The 21,259-nt window shown below is 37.9% G+C and overlaps 1 protein-coding gene and 1 non-coding gene across 2 annotated transcripts in view; both read left to right on the plus strand.

Moving 5' to 3' along the window:
* Positions 1–21,259, plus strand: part of GADL1 (glutamate decarboxylase like 1) — a 157,753-nt gene that overhangs the window by 85,042 nt on the left and 51,452 nt on the right. Inside the window, exons 13-14 of the mRNA XM_033132691.1 lie at positions 8,755–8,806; positions 18,229–18,318. Of these exons, the coding sequence (XP_032988582.1) occupies positions 8,755–8,806; positions 18,229–18,318 (142 nt within the window). The remainder of the gene's footprint in view (positions 1–8,754; positions 8,807–18,228; positions 18,319–21,259) is intronic.
* On the plus strand, positions 15,600–15,704 carry LOC117037346 (U6 spliceosomal RNA). Its single transcript, XR_004425496.1, has one exon. It is a non-coding gene; the product is annotated as a U6 spliceosomal RNA (small nuclear RNA).

A 21,259-nucleotide genomic window follows, 5' to 3' on the forward strand; every position in this document is an offset into this window, starting at 1 on the left:
TACATTCAGGTGCCAGAGCAGACAAAATACAGGTGAACCTACTTTTTGGTAAGGGGAGGTACATGGTACCTCAGACCACTCAGGAAGATTCTCTAGCACATTCTTGAAGGGCACGGGCAGAGGCTTCCTAGGGAAAGTGACATTCGACTAAGAGCCAATAAAAAAAGGAGAGAAGAATTATCCAGGCAGAGGGAACACCAGACCGAAATTTCCAGATATGAGACAGATCATGGTGACTTCAAGGACCCAAAAAAAACAGGTCTTGAGAATCTGGGGCTGGTGCAAAGGCATAAACGTAAACGTAATAGAGCAGCGCCTTGTTGCTTGTCCTGTTGTTCCATTAAAGACAAAGCTTTCGAAACCACTTTCAAAGCTCTTGAGATACAGGTGCTGGACGTTTGCCACCTTAACAGGACTCTGCTGCTAAGCTTGGCTCAGTGGGTGCAATGGGCACGCTGTGACCACATTTAGTTTTAAATGTGATTTCTTGGGCCTGAGCTGCATAGGGTTAACCTTTGTGGTGTTAAAAAAAACATATAAAATATTTAAACATTTAAAACATTTGAAAATAGAGAGATTTGTCAAAAGTCTAGACTGTGTGGAAAGATCCGAATGCTCTCTGTCGCACGCGGTGACAGGCCGCTGGTCTTGACGCCTGACTCTCCGGAGAAGCACAGACCCCTCCACTTCGTCCTGGTTTTCATCTGGCCTATTTTACTATAGCATAGAGGTGTGGATTCTAACGTAGCTCTACCATTTACAAGCTATGCAACTTGGGCAAGTTTCTTCACATTTCTCTAGCTCAGTTTCATCCCAGTAACGTAGAGATAACAACAGCGTCTAACTCAAATAATTGTTATGTAGATTAAATGAATTGATATCGTAGACACTCAGAATAGGGCCTGGCCCATGCTACATGCTATATGAGTTTAAGTTATTAGTGTTTCACTTGCTTGGCCACTGCAGGCATCAGGGTTTGTGATGTCTGGTTTGGATCCTCTCTCCTTCACTCCCTGTTCACATTTCACTTGCAAAGACCTGAAGTGTCTCCTTAGAGATTTAAAACTGTTTCTTTTGTGTATACTGAGAGTTGTGAGGGTGATGTTCTGTGTGACCCTATGCAACAGTGATGATCTTCGCATCACTCCAGACTGTCTGAAAACCTGGTGTCTAAAAGAATTATTTATTCTAAGAGTTCTGTAAGTTGGGGGGAGTGGCTTCATCTCATACTATGGTGGCTGTGGATGGAGGGAAGGGTCTGTGTCTACTCGCCGCATGTCTTGCATCTTCTTTGGACCCGCAGGCTAGCGGAGTGTGTTCTTGTAATGGGGCTGACAGGCACCTTATAATAAGGCAAGCCCAATTTAACGTCCTGATTGCATCATATCTAGTAGCATTCCAATGGCCAAAGCAAATGCCATGGCCAAGCTCTATGTCAAGAGGCGGGAAGTACATTCTGCCATTTTTCAGGAACTCCAAAGTTACACAGCAAAGGGCTTGGATGTAAAGACAGGGAAAGAAATGGCTTTGGCATTTTCAGAAGACTGTTAAGTTAGCAGTTTTGGTGATTATGGCTTAAGAAATAGTTTGGAAAATCTGTAAATATTGTATCAGGACTCTTTTGATGGTGAGCCACAGAAACCTTCACCCAAGGTATTATAAACAAAGAAAGATCATTTATCATCTCATGTTACTTCTAAGCTAGTGTACTGATGACTTCTGGAATGGCTTATTCTACGGGCTTAAACAATATTATGAGGCCTCAATCTCTCTCCATCTATCAGCTCTGCTCTCCTTCATGTTGAGTTTATTCTTATGTAGGAAGGTAGCTCCCAAGAGTTTCAGATCTATATCCTCCCAGGCTCAAGTTCAAGGTCAAAATAAGAGAGTGCTCCTCTCTCAACAATCCCGAAGAAAGTTTCAATTATTTCTGGATGAGGCAAATGTCCATTTCTGAATCAGCCATTGTTGCCAGGGAAATGTGATACTCTTATTGGTCATGCTGAGTCACATGACCTCCCTTGGCACTAGGGAGACTGTCAATTCCCTATAGATTATATACTGAAACTAGGTGAGGAGTGTGCCTTTAGTAGAAGTAGAATTAAAATGCCTTTGTCAGAAGTAGGGAGATAACTACCCAGTGGTGAAAAAATAAAAGTATGTACCATAAATATCCATAGTTACTCATTAAATTAAAAGTTCAGAAAGCTCTGTTCACTTCTGTGTATTTTCTCATACTATTTAAGTGTGGTAGAATCTCTTCCTTATTTTACCTAAGCTGCTAAGTAATTCTATGACAGGTATCTTGAAACAGGCTAGATATAAATATTTGATAATCCTATTTATTTATTATAAAGTTAACATTCATCTCAGGGTGGAATTTAATTTATAGTCAAAGGATATTTTCTAATTTTTTTCAGAGAAATATCATAGGAGAATAACTGTTAACATTTCAATTCAATTCAACAACACTGATTGTTTATAAATGTTTGTCTAGTTGGAGTTGGATTGAATGGGATTAACATTTCAGTGAGCACTCTGCAGACTCTGTGACTTATATTTAAATATTTAAAAAATAATCCCTCCTCTTTCATGCTGTTCCTCATAATAAGAGTGAGCCAATAAAAATGATTCTCATCTGTGGGCAGAAGGTTCCACTTGGCATAATTTCTGTAATTTCTGAGCAATACTGTTTTATTTCCAGGAAGTACAACGTCCTTCAGTAGAGAAGAACTCTAGCAAAGTAAAGGTGCAAATGAAGACTGTGTTATTGTAAGGACTGCACATTAGCAGCCCAGCCTAGCTAAGATATCCAGAGTGCTCCAGGAAGACACTTAGGCCCTCGGTCAGGTCTCTTAAATACTGGAAACGCTGTGCAGCTCTTCCCCTGGCATATTGCAGTAAGGATTGCACTGACTCCATGGAAATAATGTTTCCATGTTCCTGAATCAAAATGGAGCTTAGTTTTGAAATTTAAGGACCAAATTTTGATGTACCAGTGGATTGCCATCACCCTGATCAGATAGCTCTCTCCCTCTTCCTTTGGGAAAGCAAGAACAGCCATTTTCAAGAGGACAATGATTCCTATTTTATAAGTTGTCAGAAATCCAGCAAGAAGGAAAAACATATTACTTGGAAGATCTTGAAGGCTGTCCAAATTTCCACTTGACCCTTGTCATTCCAGTTGACGAGAGCACACTTCTTTCAAGAAATATTAATGACTAAATACTGGCATTCTCCTCTGGTTGTTTGAAAACCCTGGCGTTGGGAACCGAAAGTAATATGCGATTTTAAGGCTCATTGAAACCTAGAGGGTGGAGATTTTAAAACTGCCACCTCCAGCACAAGGCAGGCAATTGTGTGTCTCCGATTTCTGACTGGGAAAGTAGAAAATCTTTCACAAAAGCCAGGGCTGCCTGTTAATGAAGGCATGTTCTAGGCCTTTGTTATGACACTCAGGTTAAATGGATATTCACTAAGGGGTAATTTTTAGAGCGAATCCAAGAAGAGTCATGTGTATAAGTCTTTTCAACAAAACAAACAGCTCATGAACTCCCATTCTGGTGCTTTATTAACTCTCCAGTGTATCATTTATTTATTCCCTTGACACACAATCTCTGTAATCTCTCTGATGGAATTCATTTCATCGACTTGCATGAATACTGAGGGGTATATTGTTAGTATGGAAAAGGTGAGCAGTTACACAATAGCACTTTTGTGCTAGTGTATTTCTCTAGGTGACAAAAGGGAGAGAGTCTAGAAGACTATGGCAGAGACAACGTTCTCAATTTTTTATATTGGTAATTTTTTTTTTAAATCACAATTGCAGGAGAATGTCCATGATGACTCACACAAGCCGTGCAGTATGTCTTAATATATGCAGAGCATACAGAAAGCAGATGGAAAATAACCCCCAGGAGTCCTCCGAGGCTCCATGCATCAGAAGAAATTTCAAATAAGGAGATGAGACGGGGAGAGAAACTTGGTCCAGAGTGCTCCAGGAGACACTAAGTGGCTGGTGAATTGGGAAAGGGACTGGAAGGGCTGTTTCCAGAAAGGAAAGAAGGTCCTGCAAGAGGACAAGTGACAAGAAAAATATTAAATAAACTCATGTAACAAGTCAGAGAGTTGAGGGTCTCTAACGTTGGAAGCACATTTGTAAACAAAGGAAGAGAAAGTGTTTTAGAGCAAGACAGTCATTAATATATGCCTCAAAATCAAGCCAGGATCTTAATATAATGAGTTGTTTTACCCAGTAGGATTGGTGAAAATGCTTGCTAATGTTTGTCTATTTGTTTGTTTTTCTCTTTTTTCTGCTAAGATTAGTGGGAAGGAGAGTGATGAGTTTTATGAAACTTTTGTTGCTTTCTGAACCTATTTACCTGGATGCCTTTTGGTACAAGTGGTTTATGGTTCTTATATTATGTCCCAAAACTCAATGTACATCTTTTTCTGGCTGGCATCAGATAAGAATAGTTGGTGGTTTTTTTTTTTTTTTTAAATGTATTTTATCTTTAGGCTGTTTCCATATATTGAAAAAGAAAAGTTGTAAAGAATAAATCATCCCTATGAATGTAGGCAGAAGTGACTCAAACTTTATTTTGTTTCCTCCCCAAGCTCATTTCATTTAAGCATTTATTTAAGAAGAGGGTAAGGTACCCTATAGAAGAGGCCTTTGTAAATTTGCATTTCTGAAATTACACTTTGTGGATAATAGACTTCCAGAAGATTGTAATAAATGTTCTTCCAAAAAATGTTTTCCTAGTCAAATATCCCTGGGAAATGATACCTATACTATAGTACTCCTCTCTTGGAGATTCAGTGTTCATTAGCACGTTAAAGGCTCTGAGGGGGCTTGTGATATAAAAACATTTTTAACTTTGCCTTAACCAGTATGCAGACACTGTTAATTGTTCCCCCAACAACCATTCTCCCTATTTCCTTGCCAACAGAACCTTGATTTTGTTTAGGTAGCGATATTCTAGCTGGGGACATTGGTCCAACCTAATCCCCAGTGCCAACAATTAGTTAAGGAGTGGATATATGACTCAACTTTAGTCAATAAGATATAGGAAGAATCCTGTGAAGTCTTCCTGGGGAAATATTCTTACCTAAACAGAGAGAAATGAAGAGAAAGAAAATGCTTTTGCTCCAGCTTCCTCTCTTTCTTCTTGAGACGCTGTTATGTAAGGATGTGATGTGTGGAGCTGTGATGTTGTTGACATGACAGAATTCACTGACACTGAGCATATGGTGGGCTGAAAAGATGGACAATGCCTAGTTCTTGATGACAGTATTAAACCATCTAACCAGCTCAATAAACGAACGTCCTTATAAATTAAGCTAAGCATACTTCTCATTGTAGACAACAGCAATCTAACTGATATGCCCAACATGGCTCAAATTTATTTGGCAAGGTAACCCTTTTATGTGGGAAAACTACTGAGACTGTGTATCATGGAGCGTGGTTTGGGAACTCTGGCAGAAGCCTTTATTGTTGTTATAATAGTCAGTCTTCACCTAAATCACCTCTACTAGCCTCGACTCTGTTGGAGTGATACTCTGGGCTTTACAGGTTCTCAGAGTGATTGCAGTGAGGACATTGCCCCTGAAACAAAGCCCATGTCTGCATGGTTAGCAAAAGCAGAGTTTAAACTGAAATGATTCAGCTGGTTTAGGATGCCATTCTCCCAGGAGCAGCTGTAGCCAGTTAGACAGAAATATTTTAAATTGAGATGATAGGTCATGTGCGTAAATTTCATACAGTCATAACCTGTTAGGGAAGGATTTAACCAATCTAGTTTCACATCTTCATTACATGCATGAGGAGACTGAGGCCAGCTCAGGGAGGCTAAGGAATTTGCCTAGTGACAAAGTTGATTAGCTACACAAGTAGAACCTTCTGGAGTCATTCCCAGGATTTCTGGAGATGCAAAGCTTTATTTTCTGGAGACCCATAGCCTTAGGGTGTCCAGGATCAGTTTGGCCTCTTCGGGATGAAATCGTGGCAGTGGCTTTTGAGTTAACAGATTGCCTAGACATTTCTGTTTGAGAAGGTGAGAAAAAGATGGTCCACAAGCTTTTTGTGTGTAGATAGAGATTGTATATGTCTATTTATTTTGTTTTGTGCTTTACATTTTATCTTTTATTAAAATCCTGTTCAAAAATTACACAAGTATCCGCATCTATGAAACTTTGCAAAGAAATACTAAAAAAGAGTGAATAATCTCTACCTCACCTTTGCATCCTGTCTTTTCCATCCTTAGGTGGGCATTAACTATTTGTTATGTATTCTTCTGTACTTTACTCCGTGATCACATAAAATTGTGGATAGGGATTGCTTTTGCCTTTTTTTTTATATAGAATTTCTTAAAAGGTGGAATCCTATCATCCATATTTATCAGTACATATTTACTTTGCTTTTTACTTTTTATTAATATATCATAGGCATCCCTGTGGTTTAATCTGGTAGATATAATCCATTCTTTTCAATAGCTGCATCACATTACATTGTGTTGTTATAATGTATTTTATTTTACCATTTGCCAATTTCTGGATATTAATCTTGTTTCTGGTTATTTTCTATACACACATACACATGCACACATCGACTTAGGTACAATAACGTGTCTATACATATATATGTATGTGTTTGTGTACATATATACACATATATATGTATACAACATATATATGTGTATATATACAAACTCCCATGTACACACACACGCACACACACACATACACACACACACATATGCACACACATATGTCTTTAGTAGTGATGATATTTTTCCTGATCAGCATCTCAAAAGTGGTTTGCTGCCTCAGGAAATATGATTATTATTAATTTTAAAAGGTTTGTAGCAGCTTTCTGTCACATTTTTACTAGTCCTAGGTGTTGTCTCCTTTCAAATCTGTTTACCGTAGCACGTGAGTAACATGGTTTAGTATTGTTTTACTTTGCGCTTCCTTGATTACCAGAGATCTTGAGCATCTTTTCTGATATTTATTAACCACTGGAATTTCTTTTTCCAAAAGTTAGTCTGTGTGCTAAAGTTTCAAAATTTTACAGCTACATAACATCTCCTGAAAAAATAGTCAGGAAAAGGAGTATGTAGACTATCAAATACTTTGCGTGTGTTTGTATGTGTTTCTGGTCACAGTATTATTGCTCAAAACAAAAGCTCTATATTATCTAGTTATAATGATAGAATTTTTATAAGATTTTGTATAATTCAAAGATGATGTAATATGTATGCTCAACAACAATATTTAGGCTTTTGTGAAAAAACTATATAAATATGTTTGGGAAAAAAGAACTGAGTTCCATGAACTGGTATAGTCCATATTCACATTCTAGAATGGCCTTTAGCAAATGAACATAATGATAACCCCTCCCCCCATTTTCACAGATTCTATACCTCATAATTTTTTTACAACGACCTTTTGATATTGGAAAAGCAGATTACGTTATTTCAGTTTTACAGGTAAGGGAATTGAGGCCCAAGAAGAGCCTTTTTTGTTGTCCTTAAATATTAATTAAATATACATAATTTAGTGACATGATCACATTCCATATGGTTATACCATAATTCCATATGACTGGACCATAGTTTTCAAAGCCAGTCCTCTTTGCTGGAAGTGATGTTCACTTCCTTCTTTTCCTTCCTTCCTTCCTCTTTTTTTTTTTTCCTATTACTTAGAAAATCAAAGTAAATATCCTAGCAAGTATATTTTTGTCAGTACCGCGATCACTTCCTTACATTTGACCCACAAATGTGAAATATTGGGTCAAGTGTTATGAACCTTTCAAGGCTCATTCATGATCAAATCGTTAGTTTTCAAGGTCAACCATTTCAGAGAGCTTCTCTTTTTATATAGACAATAATCAAGCTTGGGGGAAAGGTGCCAGTGTTAATTTATTCTACATTCTCAATGTAATTTTAGTCTTTTCTTGATCATATTCCATCTCTTATGTATCTGTGCCCTTTGCTTATGGCGTGATCATTCTGTTTTCTGGGCAATTCAAAATGACTTCACAGGCATTCTATCAATGGCTACAACCTATTTACTTTAACATGATACCAATAATCAGTTCTCCTTCCCTCTGTCCTGGCCTTTGAAAAGATGACACTGAGCCTCCTTGATCTTGGATGAACTTACAAACAGGACTACTCATTAAAAACTTTCCCTCCAAGCCAGCTAGGTGACTGAAGTACCTAAGCTCAAGTCCCATCAAGAATAAGAATGTAAAGCCCACATGGTCAGAGATGTACATCCAATCTACTTTGTGTGGATTTTATAATGGGGTTAAAGTCTGATGCTAACGTGTGAGATAGACATCATCTCATCAAAAGAAATATATGGTGATGGAAGGAGAACTGACTCTGGGTGGTGAACACATAATGCAACATATAGATGATGTATTATAGAATTGTACACTTGAACCCTATGTAGTTTTGTTGACCATTGTCACCCCAATGCATTTTAATTAAAAAAAAAATATATATATATATATATATATATATCTTTTTATTTGGGCCCCAGGGAATTACAGTAGGTTTGGGAGTATCTGTCTATGAGTAAATCCATACTTATTACCTATATTTGTACCCTTAGTTATTTCTAAGCCTTGTATTTCTAAACCATGTCTCTGCAACAGAAATAACGGTTTTGTTGTATGTCAATCATGTTCGTGGAATTTTTAGATTGCAGATTATAAATATTATTGTGGCTTTTTCTTTTTTTTAGGTACCTGGTAGAAGAAATCAAGAAAAGAGAAGGATTCAAGTTACTGATGGAAGTAAGTAATTGCAGAATTGTGCTTGTGATTTTGTCAGTCAGTAGTGGTGAAGGCAGTGATTTTCTAATCTATTATATTTCATTGGTTTTTGTGTTGCAGACTTAGAAACAAGTCATTAGCTTAATTCATAGAGTCCATTATGTTAATTTACTCTATTAGTGAGTATTTTTCCTTTGTTGGATTCAGAGAACACACTTGCCTTTAAGTATTGAAAATTAAAGTGCTCAATAATAATTACCAAGGATAATACTGAATAAATTATGACCTCTATCTTGAGAGATAAATTGCATAATGATTGTACTGCAAATATTCAACTGTGCTATAGTGGTGCCTGCATGTGAAAAATCAATTAAGTGAATGTACAATAATGCATATAGCTGTCTCTTTTTATAAAATAATGAGAGCATATTAGCTTTGGAGCAATGGGAAAAAAAGTCATTTTGTTGTTGGATTGTTTGGTATACATAAGAAATAGGTGGTTACATAGATAAAGAATATTTTATTTCCTCAAATATATGGTTAGGAAATAGGAAGAAGGGTATTAATTCTGACTCTAAAGCAAAACAAACTATGAGTTTCTCTTAGACCTTCTTACAGCATATACTCAATAGCAGTGTTTAACCTAATGTGAAAAGCATCTCGAGATTGCAGCCTAGGAGCCTGTCCTGTATGTAAGCAATCTGGCTATTTTTTTGGTATTCATCTATTTAGCAAGTTTTATTGAGCGGTTGCTGTGTGCCAGGCACAGTTCTAGGTACTGGAAATACAAGACAGGGAAGTTCCCTGCTCTCATGGTGCTTACATTCAAATTAAAAATGACAAGCAATAAATAAGCAAATTAATACATAGCAAATACCAGGTAGTGAAAAGTCTTAAGAAAACAAACAAGTTCACGAGAGATATACATATTAATTAGTATACATATTAATGATTAGAAAGTTACAGACCTCATAAGCCCTATCATGGAAGTAAATAGGGTGAAATGCTAAAACAGGATGTGGACGGGGGATGGCATGTTTGGTCTGAGTAGTCCAAGTAGTTATCTTTGAGCAGAGACATGAATAATGGTGAACAGCGCATCATGCAGACGGCTGAGGGAGGAGCTTCTAGGTAGAATCTATAAACAATGGCAAAAAATTAAAGCTGAGGACCGGCCTGGTGGTTCAGGCAGTTGGAGCTCCGTGCTTCTAACACCAACGGCTGCCGGTTCGATTCCCACATGGGCCAGTGGGCTCTCAACCACAAGGTTGTCGGTTCCATTACTCGACTCCCACAGGGGATGGTGGGCTGCGCCCCCTGCAACTACCAGTGGCAACTGGACCTGGAGCTGAGCTGCGCCCTCCACAATTAAGATCGAAAGGACAACAACTTGACTTGGAAAAAGTCCTGGAAGTACACACTGTTCCCCAATAAAGTCCTGTTCCCCTTCCCCAATAAAATCTTAAAAAAGAAAAAAAGGATTAAAGCTGAAAAGACTTTTATGTGTTTGAGGAACCAAAAGAAGGTAGGTAGGTTGCAATAGTTAATGAAGTTGAAGAGGTGGGCAGAGACCAGATCAGTAATAGCAGTTGGCTTGTATTCCAGTTGTAATCATTAGAAAAAATTTAAGCAGACAGGAGTCTGATTTCCATTTTAAAAGATTATGTGGGATGTCATGGGAAATGAGGAATGGGGTGGGGATGGTGGTGAAGGGAGGACAAGGAAAGAATAAATGAGAAACTGGGAGACTGTTGTAGTAGGTCCAGGTCCGCAGACAAGTTTGGGAAACGCTGCTCCAGAGAATTCTGACTTTGGCTTCCACTACTATTTACAAAGAAGTCCCAAGTTCCTGACAAATAGGGATGTAAAGGAACTTGTAAAGAAAGCAAAAGAATCTATATTTAAATGACTTTCTAGTAACACTTCAAAGAAGCAAGAAGACAGATTTCGAATGTGTGACATTTTACAGGACAGCTGATCTGCTTTCTTCAACAGGTTAGTGACATGAAGAAAAATAAAGGAGAAGATGGTAATCATTACTTTAGGTTCAAAGAGACAAAAGAGGCATAACAACAAAATGCGACACATGAAGCTGGTGGGATCCTAATTTGAACAAGCCAGGTGTAAAAAATTAATTTTAAAACAGTTGGAGAATTTCTAATATGAACTGGTTATTGTATAATATGAAGGAATTATTAATAATTTTCTTAGGCATGATACGGCATTATGATTATGTAAGAAAATGTCTGTATTTTTTAGAGATGCGTATGTAAACATGTAGGGGTGAAACGACATTTCTATAACTAGCTTGACTTTGACTTTGAGTCACCTTTTTTATTTTCTTGAGTTTGAGCTGCCATCTTTATTTTCTTGAGGTTGAGTCACCCCTTTATTTTTGTAAGTTTGAATTGCCTTCATTATTTCTCTGGCTATGGGAGCTAAAGTGCTTAAGGAAAGTGCTGGACACCTCAGAACTACACAGTCTTTTGATAGAGCTAAGAGAAAAGGTGGTAAGAAAAAGATGAACTGATTTAAGCGTTATTTATATATTCTTCCTAAAGCCTTAAAAATTGAGGGAGAAACCTCTTACCGTCATCTTTAGAGGACTGCAAACATTCACATCCTTGTAATGGAAGTTCAGGTAGGTTTTAATCATTAGGTAGCCTTCTGCACGGATATTTCATCTGTGAGAACCACACGGCTCAAAAGCAGCAAAGGTGGCTTTCCAGAATTCCTTCTTATAAGGATATTTTCTTTTCTTTCTTTCTTTCTTTCTTTTTTTTTTTTTTTTTTTTTGCCACTGTTCTCTGTATTCCCTTTGGAGAAATAGAGTAAATTTAGACCTTGAATTTCACATATAAGTGTCAAGTTGATTAGCCTCTTTTTGTTATAACAAACGCTTTCTTTCAATTGATTAAATATAACCCTAATGCATACTCAAGAGACACAAAGATTTGTTTGAAGCTCAGGTTTGTGAAACTGCAATTCTTTCAGTTCAGGAAAAACCAAAGTCTATAATTATATACACAGTAGTCCTTTCTTATCCACAGGACATATGTTCCAAGACCCCCAGTGGACGCCTGAACTGTGGATAGTACCCAACCCTATATATACTATGTTTCTTCCTATACATGCATACCTGTAATAAAGTTTAATCTGTAAATTAGGCACAGTAAGAGATTAACAACAATAACTAATAATAAAATAGAACAATTATAACAATATGCTGTAATAAAAGTTATATGAATGTGGTCTCTCTCAGCAAAACTAGCACAAATTTCTCTTTCTGTCTTCACAATTTTATGGATAGAAGATTCGTTCTTACTGTAGATCTTAGTCGCCTCAGAATACAATTGTTTTTCTTTCCTTATTAAGTCAATAACTTTCACCTGTTCACTTAGAGGAAGCACTTTACAGCTTCTCTTCAGTATATCCCAATTGCCAGCATCATTCCTCTTGCATTTGGGGACCATTATTAAGTAAAATAAGTGTCACTTGAACATAAACACTGTGGTCCTATGACAATAGTGTGATAACTGAAACGGCTACTAAGTGGCTAATGGATGGGCGATGTATTCAACATGGAGAAACTGGACAAAGGGATGATTCACATCCTGGGGAGGACTGAGCGGGATGGTATGAGATTTCTTCACTCTACTCAGAATGGTTTGCAATTGAAAACTTACGAATTGTTTATTGCTGGAATTTTCAGAATGCAGTTGACCATGGGTTACTGAAACTGCAGAAAGTGGAACCATGGATAAGGCAGGGCTCCTGTATGTATTATCTCTGTTTAACAGATAGCAGTGAGAGCATTAAGTAGAACATTGGAAACAGTAAAGGAACACAACAAAGCAGTGTCAGTACGTGAATATCTTTTCCTGTAAAGAACAAAAAATAATGCATATCTTCTTGAAGATGATTGAAAGTTATCATTTCAAATGAATTATTCATAGGCCCATGAAAATCATATCTCTATTTTCCTATTTTGGATGGAGCTCAGATCTAATAGATGTTTTCCTAGAGGTATGTTCATTTTTATACTATGATTCATATATTTTATTTTGATCTTTTGGGAGAATCCTAATTATTCAACTTTTTGCTTTTCTTTTCCTGAGTTCTACATTAGAGTTAGTTAGGTTTCATAGACTTTCTGAGTTACAAAAGCTTTTCAAGGATATTTAGTTAACTTTCTGCTCAATGCATGAAACCTCTCTTGACAGTATCTGTAACGGAAGGTCAACCTCTGCCCGAACACTCCTGTATCAGAGAATTCAGTTTATTCCACTTCCAGAGAACTCTAATTATTCATATGCTAATACTTATTGAACTGGCTATTAATGTGTATCAAGCACATTGCAATTTATAGCTATCTTTTTATATATTTTATTAGATCACAACAACCTTCTAATTGCTAAATCCAATGCATAACCTTTAATCTTCGTCTGTCCTTCTGCAGCATTTTATGCCATTATCCACTCCATCCACTTTGAAGTCCTCTCCTGTGTTGGTTTCTTTGACTTTCTCTTCCAGTTTTACTCCTTTCCATGTGACTTTTTCTTCTTATTCTCTGTGTGAAGCTCTCTTCATCTGAATACCCCCTTAAATGCTCTTCTCCACTCTTTTGTCTTTCGCCCTTCATGTTTTCACATACTCTCCCTGAAACATCTTTATCTAGAGTTGATTATCAATAACCTAAATAATGTCTCCATTTTTCACTTGTTTCCTAAACTCCATTTTTCACTTGTTTCCTAAACTGTAGTCCTTTGTGTATAAATGTGTCCTAAAGTTTTCAATCCCTACAGGCACCTCAAATTCAGCATTTCCAAATCTGAAGTGCAGCTATTTTTCTTAACAAAATGCTATATTCTTCACGTAGTCATTAGAAATGTGACCCATCCAAACTAAAATCTTAATGTTTCCTTGACTATCTCCATTCCCCATCACCTAAATGTATCTTGTGTACCTTCTCCACTCCTGAAGCCATGGCCTTAGTTCAGGCTCCCATCTTTCTTCTAACTCATCTCCTTCTCCCACTCTCTACTCTTAGACCTCTTCAGCCCATCTCCACATGGTGGCCTTTCTAAAATGAAGTTCGTTCTCTAGATTTAAACCCTCCAGTGACTCCACATAGCCTCTAGGATGAAGCCCGAACCCCCAAGCATGATTTATAAGGAAGCCCTTCATGAAGTGACCCCTGTCTCCATTTCCAGCTTCACCTCTCTTCAGCTCACCCTGTCATCCATTCATTCCAAGTATTCTCCATCCTCCTAAATACACTGGCTTCTACCTGTACACCATTCCTTTTGCCAGGACTATTTCTTGGATTGTGGGGAATTTCTTCTTTTGTAATGCTCAGTCCATTGCAGTTGAACTGCCTGTACCAGTGCCATTTCTAGTTTCTGAGTTCCTGGAGGTGCGCATATATAAGTCATTTTTCTCATCCCAATGTGTATTCCAATGTCTGGAACATAGAAAAATTTGCTTATTAAACTGAATGTTTTGCTTGCCCTATTTTTGGACATGCTCTATTTTTTTTTAACGTTCCCCTTCAAATATCATATGCAGAAATTAACACAGAAATGTGTGTCACAGATTTTAGTGTGGCTGTTTATTTCGCTTGGAAAGGATGTCTCTATCAAAATAGCCCCAAATAATATTCATTACACTAATAGAATGCCTGCTGTATGCTAGATATTATACTAAATATTGCAAATCAATGATCTCTTTAGGCATAAAAACGACTCTGGGGGGGGCAGCAATATTATCTCCATTTTCTAGATTAGGAAGCTGAAGCATAGAGGGTTTGACACTTACCTGAGCAAAGACCTGGTGAAACGGGGATTTAAACCATGTCTATGTAACTACAAAACTCAGGCTTTTCGTGCTACTCAGTGCTGCCTCTGAAATTTTTCAGTAATCTAATCAAATTTTTAAAACTTAGGAGTTTGAAGTCAATTAAAATCCACCCCCCCCCCTTCTCCATTCTCCATTTACATGATTGTTTCCATCTATATGCTAGATTCTGCATTTATACATATAAAACTGTATAGTGCCAGTTTGGTTTTCATTACTATTATTGTGATTTAATGACATTGTAAGCAAAGGAGTTGAATTTCTTTTGCTATGACTCAGTTTTAGAGAATGCAAGTTACTACATCATGGTGAACACGGACTTTTACCTTCAAATCATTTGCTCAAAAATCCTTGCTGGAATTTACCCCAAAACACCTGCTTTATTTCTTGAACTATATCTACTTTTTTTTCCTCTTTGAAAATCAGGATCGAATATATCCATGTTTTATTTAGTGACACTTCTCTACTTCTCCATGAACTTTTAAAGATTATGACAATGCGTTTACTACTACAGGTTTTTTTGTACCCTTCACTATCATCTGTTTGGTCTAGACACTTGGATTCCCTTTTATGCCTTCTCAATTATATGGTGTTGGAGAACATAAACTAAATATGTTCCTAAGAATGAAATGATGTGTCAAAAGGGCTTCCTTCATAAGTTTTCAAATATAACACTGAAACCATACCATTCTAAAAGAAATCACAGATATGTCACTTCTAAAATATCTAAACAGAAACTTACTAAAGGATGCAAATATAAAAGATGATTTGAACGGTCTAGGTCCTAACATAAAATATAGAGCAGATCTGGTAGCAGATAAAACTATTGCAAAGTGATTCATAATGTTGCCATGCAAATGAAAAAGAATAACTAATTTAATGATGTATTAGTCATGGTCCAATAAAAAGACAAAAACTGCTCGGTAATTTAAAGGGGGAAAGTATAATATAAAGAATTGTGCTCGCTTAGACAGCGCATATAGTAAAATTGGAACAATACAGAGAAGATTAGCATGGCCCCTGTGCAAGGATGACACAAATTTGTGAATTGTTCAATATTTAAAAAAAGTTATTAATGAGATTGGAGTTAAGGTAGATTGCCTCATAGGAGTGAAGGAAAGCTGTAAGAAAATACAGGAATGGTAGATATAGAGAGCAACTACCACTCCTAGAAGTGAGGTGGAACACCCACGCCAGAGGCCATGCCCTCCCAGGGCTGAGATGCAAATTTGGTTGGAGAAGGCACAGAATGGTTCACCAGATGGTAGAGAAGATTAACTGAGTTATCACACCAATAGGATTCTCTAGGAATCCACCTTGGAAGTGCCGGAAGAAGCTGTTTTCAGGGCAGTGCCATACTTTGCAACTTGCTCAAGCTACCCACAGTGGGGCCAGGAAGCCATCCAAGGCAAGGTACTTCAATGGAAGCACTTTCCGATGCAACCACCTGAAGGGAGTGTGCCAGGAAAAGTCATTCATGGGTTCCCACCTGCTGCCAGTCTGCTGTGAAGTCACCCAAGGAGGTGGAGTTGAGGGAAACTGTCAGGGGGCCATTTGCTGCTGTCACCAATACTGCTGAAAAGAATCACACACTCTGTAGGAGACCCCACAAGATGAGCCCACCAGAACCAGGAAGAGTTCCCTCTTCCGTCTCAGAGTCCCTTAGAACCCTCTGCTGATAAAGTCTAAGATAGGACCACATGGTAAGGAGAAATATTTATAGAGTCCACCTCCATTATTGCAGCACAGAGAGAAGGGGTGGCTTTGGAGCTGAGAGGCAATAAATTGATAATGGAAATAAATGGTATCCGGAAAAATATCTTTGTTGATATCAAGACATGAATTCCTAGAATCTAGTGACCAGCAATAACTATATTTTTCTTCTACTTTCTAATGAAACACAGTTACTTAGTTACTTTATTTGAAAATATTTTATTCACATTAAATGATTAAAGAATTTGGAAGGGCAGTATACTCTACAGAAGCCAAATCAATTATAAATCAGGAATCCATGTATAAATTGTGTAAATTTGTAAAGACTGTTGTAGTCTCTGATCAATATTTGTGAAAATTGAGTTGAATTACATAGTGCTACTTTATACTTTGAACTACACTGAACTGCTTTATATTTTGAAAATTTGTAGCTCTTTTTTTTTTGTCAAATCCAATAAGAATGTTGCAAATTTCAAAGGTGAAAGGATGAACAGATCAAGAACTTATCTTGCTGAGCTGGGAGCATTTCTGGGCATTCACTTGTGATTTAAAATCCACTAAAATCAGAACTCTATATAGTACAACTCTTGGTTTTAAGATATGAGATGGTATCTGTTTCCTTTTTCTGAAATACTTTGAAAATTTCTAGACACTGGCACATAACTCTGATGGTTATTGAGAACTATTATAACATTGGTTATTATCTATAATCTATGTTTATCATGGAAAAATGGAAGTCATTTCAAATACTGTCAGTACCAAGAATTAAATGAAGAAGGTGCTGAGTTGGTGGGCATGACTCAGAACCTCTTCTGAATACAATTCTGTGTATATAATTTGTGAACCGTCAACATAATGTTCCAAATCATCTGGTCATCGAGTACAAGTCTTGTGATTGCCTGTGGCATGCCTTATGTTTTTGTCCAGTGAGGATGAAGGGTGTGGTAGAACAGATCTTGTCTGTATGACAATGGACTTAAGCCTGCTCTGGAATGTTGTCCCATGTTTAACCAAATTATGTCTGATAGAAAAAACAGATGACTGGAGAAGGTAACTGGGCTATGACCACTTTAGATCAGAGTTTCTCAAACATAGACCTTGTACTACCCACCTCAGATTCATCCGAGATGCTTCTTAAAATGCCAGTTCTCCAGACTTTTCTATGATGGACTTAATCAGACTGGGCATTCTAAACACAGGGATTGAGAATCTGCATTTTTAGCAAGCCTCCTACCTGATTCACATCCGTACTGATATTTGAGACTGATACTGACACTTGAGAGCTGGGAGTCCAGATGATGCAGGGTTGTTTTGTTGTTGTTGTTGTTGTTGTTGTTTTCTTTTTCTTTTCCCCCAAAGCTGTATTGGCTAGGGTCATGACAGGGCTGGTTAAGTGAAACCCAAGTATGTCATATGTTATCAACTCACAGGTAATCAGGGATTTTGCATTTGTCAGGTGTAGCAGGTAATAGAAGACAATGTTGGCTACCTTAAGTAGAGAGGGCTTTATTCGAAGGATATGGGGTATAAGAAATAACTTAAGGATTTGGGTTGCAGAGGGAGGAACCAGGGCATTTCTGGGCATATGTATATCAGGTGCTGACAGTCAGAACTGAGTTGAGTCAGCCTCAAACTTTATTATGTTTATTCTTAATCATGTGCTCATGCCTTACCTAGAGGGTGCACCCGACAGAGCAGAAAAATTCCCAGTAGGCTGTTATCAGAAGTAAAGCAGAATGGACGTCTATAAGATTTTGATTTTTTATCAACATAATACACACATGATAACTCAAAGACACTAGCTAAGAGCTTAATTGCCTTCTAAGATTAACCTTAGGTTAACAAAACAATTTTCAAATTTTCTTAATCCTCAGCCTGAATATGCCAATATTTGCTTTTGGTACGTTCCACCAAGCCTCAGAGAGATGAAAGAAGGACCTGAGTTCTGGGAAAAACTTAATTTGGTAAGTGATAAGTAAATTGTATTTTTCATTTTGATGAAAAAGAGTCATTGCCATTGTCTACTGATCCTATTATAGATTCTGTACTTGCAAGAACTTGAAGAATTCAAAAGGTGGTTCCTAGTCTATTAAAAACTAATGACATGCTGAACCATTGTGAACATTGTTTACATTTAACAAGTTAACATATGATACATACAAATTCAAGCTAATTGTGCTATTCGCAAGATATAGAATTTATCAAAAGTTCTAATTTGCAGTGCGCTTCAGAAGGTGTGATGCGGTAATTGGACACAGATTGAAGGTGCTCGATGAACTGCTTCTTCTTTTAACTATGCTAGTGCATGTCTGTGACTGTTTGTATCACCTCACTTGGAGATAATATGAAAAGTCTAAATCTGGTATCTTTTGTGAGTGCGAGACCTTCTGTTCTTTCTACCAACAAAGAAAGGCCTTATATTGTATGCCCATGGGGCTTATGTGATAAAAAAGAAAAGTGATGCCAGCAGTGGATTTCAACTGATCATTGAGCAAAATGTGCATGAAAGTGTCTCCACACAGAGCTGGTGTGGGCTGACAGTCCCGAATGAGGGGAAGCCCCAGGCTGCAGGGACTCCATGTGTCTCACCTGTTCCTCTCCTAGCATGGCCCTGCCAGTTAAATCCTGCCTGTAACCCAGATTTCCAGGTGCTATGAAGTCTCATGAGCCAACACTACTTGATCCCACTCCCCTGCTGCTTGGACATAGTGTATATTGAAGTGGACCAGTGGGAGTGCCCCTGAGGATTCTGTGGCCATGACACCTAGAGTGAGAGCTCACTATAGTTGGTACCAGCATGTTAGGTGATCCTCTACCCCTTGTATCTTCCTTCTCAAACACACTCGCTCCATGACTCTGGCTCGAAGAAGCTCTGACTTACAAACCCCTCCCTACCCTCCGTGGGAAAATCAATGGTAGTTTTAACAGCTTCTATAGGCAAAGCCCTTGGACTTGCCCTTTAGAAGAAAAGGAAAAACTTCCCAGTTAGGCGAGCGACCAACATTTAATGAATGCTCACTGTACTGTGCACCAGGGACACAAACATCAAAAAGACTCAGTTCCTGCCATTGGAAAGCTCATATTCAGGGGGACAAATGAGTAAAAAGACAATCACAAGGTAACTAATAGGTGCCTAGATGGAGATAAACCGTGTTTGCAGAGAAAGCAGAGAGAAAGGATGGCTACCCCGATGTGTGACACTAGTAGAGCAGAGTCTTGAGCAATAAGTAGATCCCAATCAGGGAACAATTGTAAAGAAGTGGATGCCAGGAAAAAATGCCGCAGGATGACCCAGAGTCTTAAGAGAGGCGGTTGTGACTTGAAGCCTACAGGGGTTACAAAGGGGCAGTGGTGGGAGGTGAGATGAGAGCAGCCGGCAGAGGGTGGGTCGTGGGGTCGTAGTCTTCCATGACGAGGAGCTTGGAGTCTGGGCCTAATTAGGCCGAAGAGGAAAGACCACGGCCTTTAAGCTGCAGCCACCTATAACCTCACCTGTAGCGTCTCCTTTTAGCCTTAGGTGATGTTCTGTTTATTTATGGCTCATTAAACTTCCTGCGTTGTAGCATAATACACACTAACTGTATGAATATCGCCCGTCTTGTCAGATCTGAGATCAGGCAGCAGGGATGGGGAGAAGTGGATGCTGTTATCTGTGCCTTTGACTACAGACATTTTAGGCATTCATTACCCATCTTAGGCAGTTAGCACAGTCCTTGGGATTTGTCTTGCATTGTTGTCACATGCTGCAAATAGGAAAGCGCGGAAGAATCCATTTCAGGTGGGAAGTAACCCATAAAAAAGAAACAAGAAGTGGACAATGTGAGAATTTAATGGTGAGGTTTCTAGGGACATTTTCCACTTTGATGGAATACGATTGACATTTTTTGGTGTAGTGGGGGAATAATTGCTTATAGTTGAGAAGGAAATGGTGGCCATTTTTCTCATGTTTCAATTGTTAAGAAAAGCAACCAAGAATGTGATACTTGTGTTTTACTTACTCAGTGCTGTTACACAGACACAGGTCAGGATAACTAAATAGTTCCATTATGTTTGGAGATACATTCGACTCACAATTCCATTATTTAAAGAAATATTTATATATCACATTGTGCCCAAAATCTATAATTAAAAAAAAGAAATTATTTACATTATCTATTATCAGAAAATTCAAAATTGAGAATGCGTATAGAAGCTAACAGCAGATAATTCAGTATATAATGCACTTTTATTCTTAACTGAAAATTGAATGTAAATCAGGACATTCTCTTCTATCCCCAGTGTTTGCCAGCAGTTGTTCTCTTATGGTTAATATCCATGATTCTCTAGCCCTTCATTTTGGAAATGCTTTTCTGCCATTTGCAACCATGGTTCCTTTGTCCAACCTAATATTATTCTATTTTCATTGTTATGGTTGCTTCTGGTTAGTAAACATGTACGCTGCAGACAAATTATCATTGGTTCCTATATTCTTAGTTTCCTTTTATTCTCTCTCTTTGTGTGGGTGTGTGTGCACGAATTTGGCAAGAAAGGGAGGTATATATAGATATATCTATCGTTGATCTATGTGGTTTTATGCTTACTATAGTATGAGAATGCAATATATGATTTACAACCTGAAGAGTGCTTGAGCACACTCGAAATTTATTTCGGGGTTTATCTTGGATGAAGAATCACAAACACATAAATAAACCAAATAAGGCTTTGCCCCTTCAATTCAGCCTACTGTCAGGTTGAGCTGTCAGATTTCAGAATCAGTGGTGTGATAAGTCTTCCCTTTGATAGCAAGAGGGGAGAGGGATTATTTGGTAATGAATCCGGAGTTTCAGAGTATGTAAGTGTGTGTATGTGTACAGGTGTCTGTGTGTGTGTGTGCCTGTGTGTGTATGAGCTTACAAATGTGAATGC

This window comes from Rhinolophus ferrumequinum, chromosome 17 (genome assembly GCF_004115265.2).
Source record: "Rhinolophus ferrumequinum isolate MPI-CBG mRhiFer1 chromosome 17, mRhiFer1_v1.p, whole genome shotgun sequence".
Classification (NCBI taxonomy): Eukaryota; Metazoa; Chordata; class Mammalia; order Chiroptera; family Rhinolophidae; genus Rhinolophus; species Rhinolophus ferrumequinum.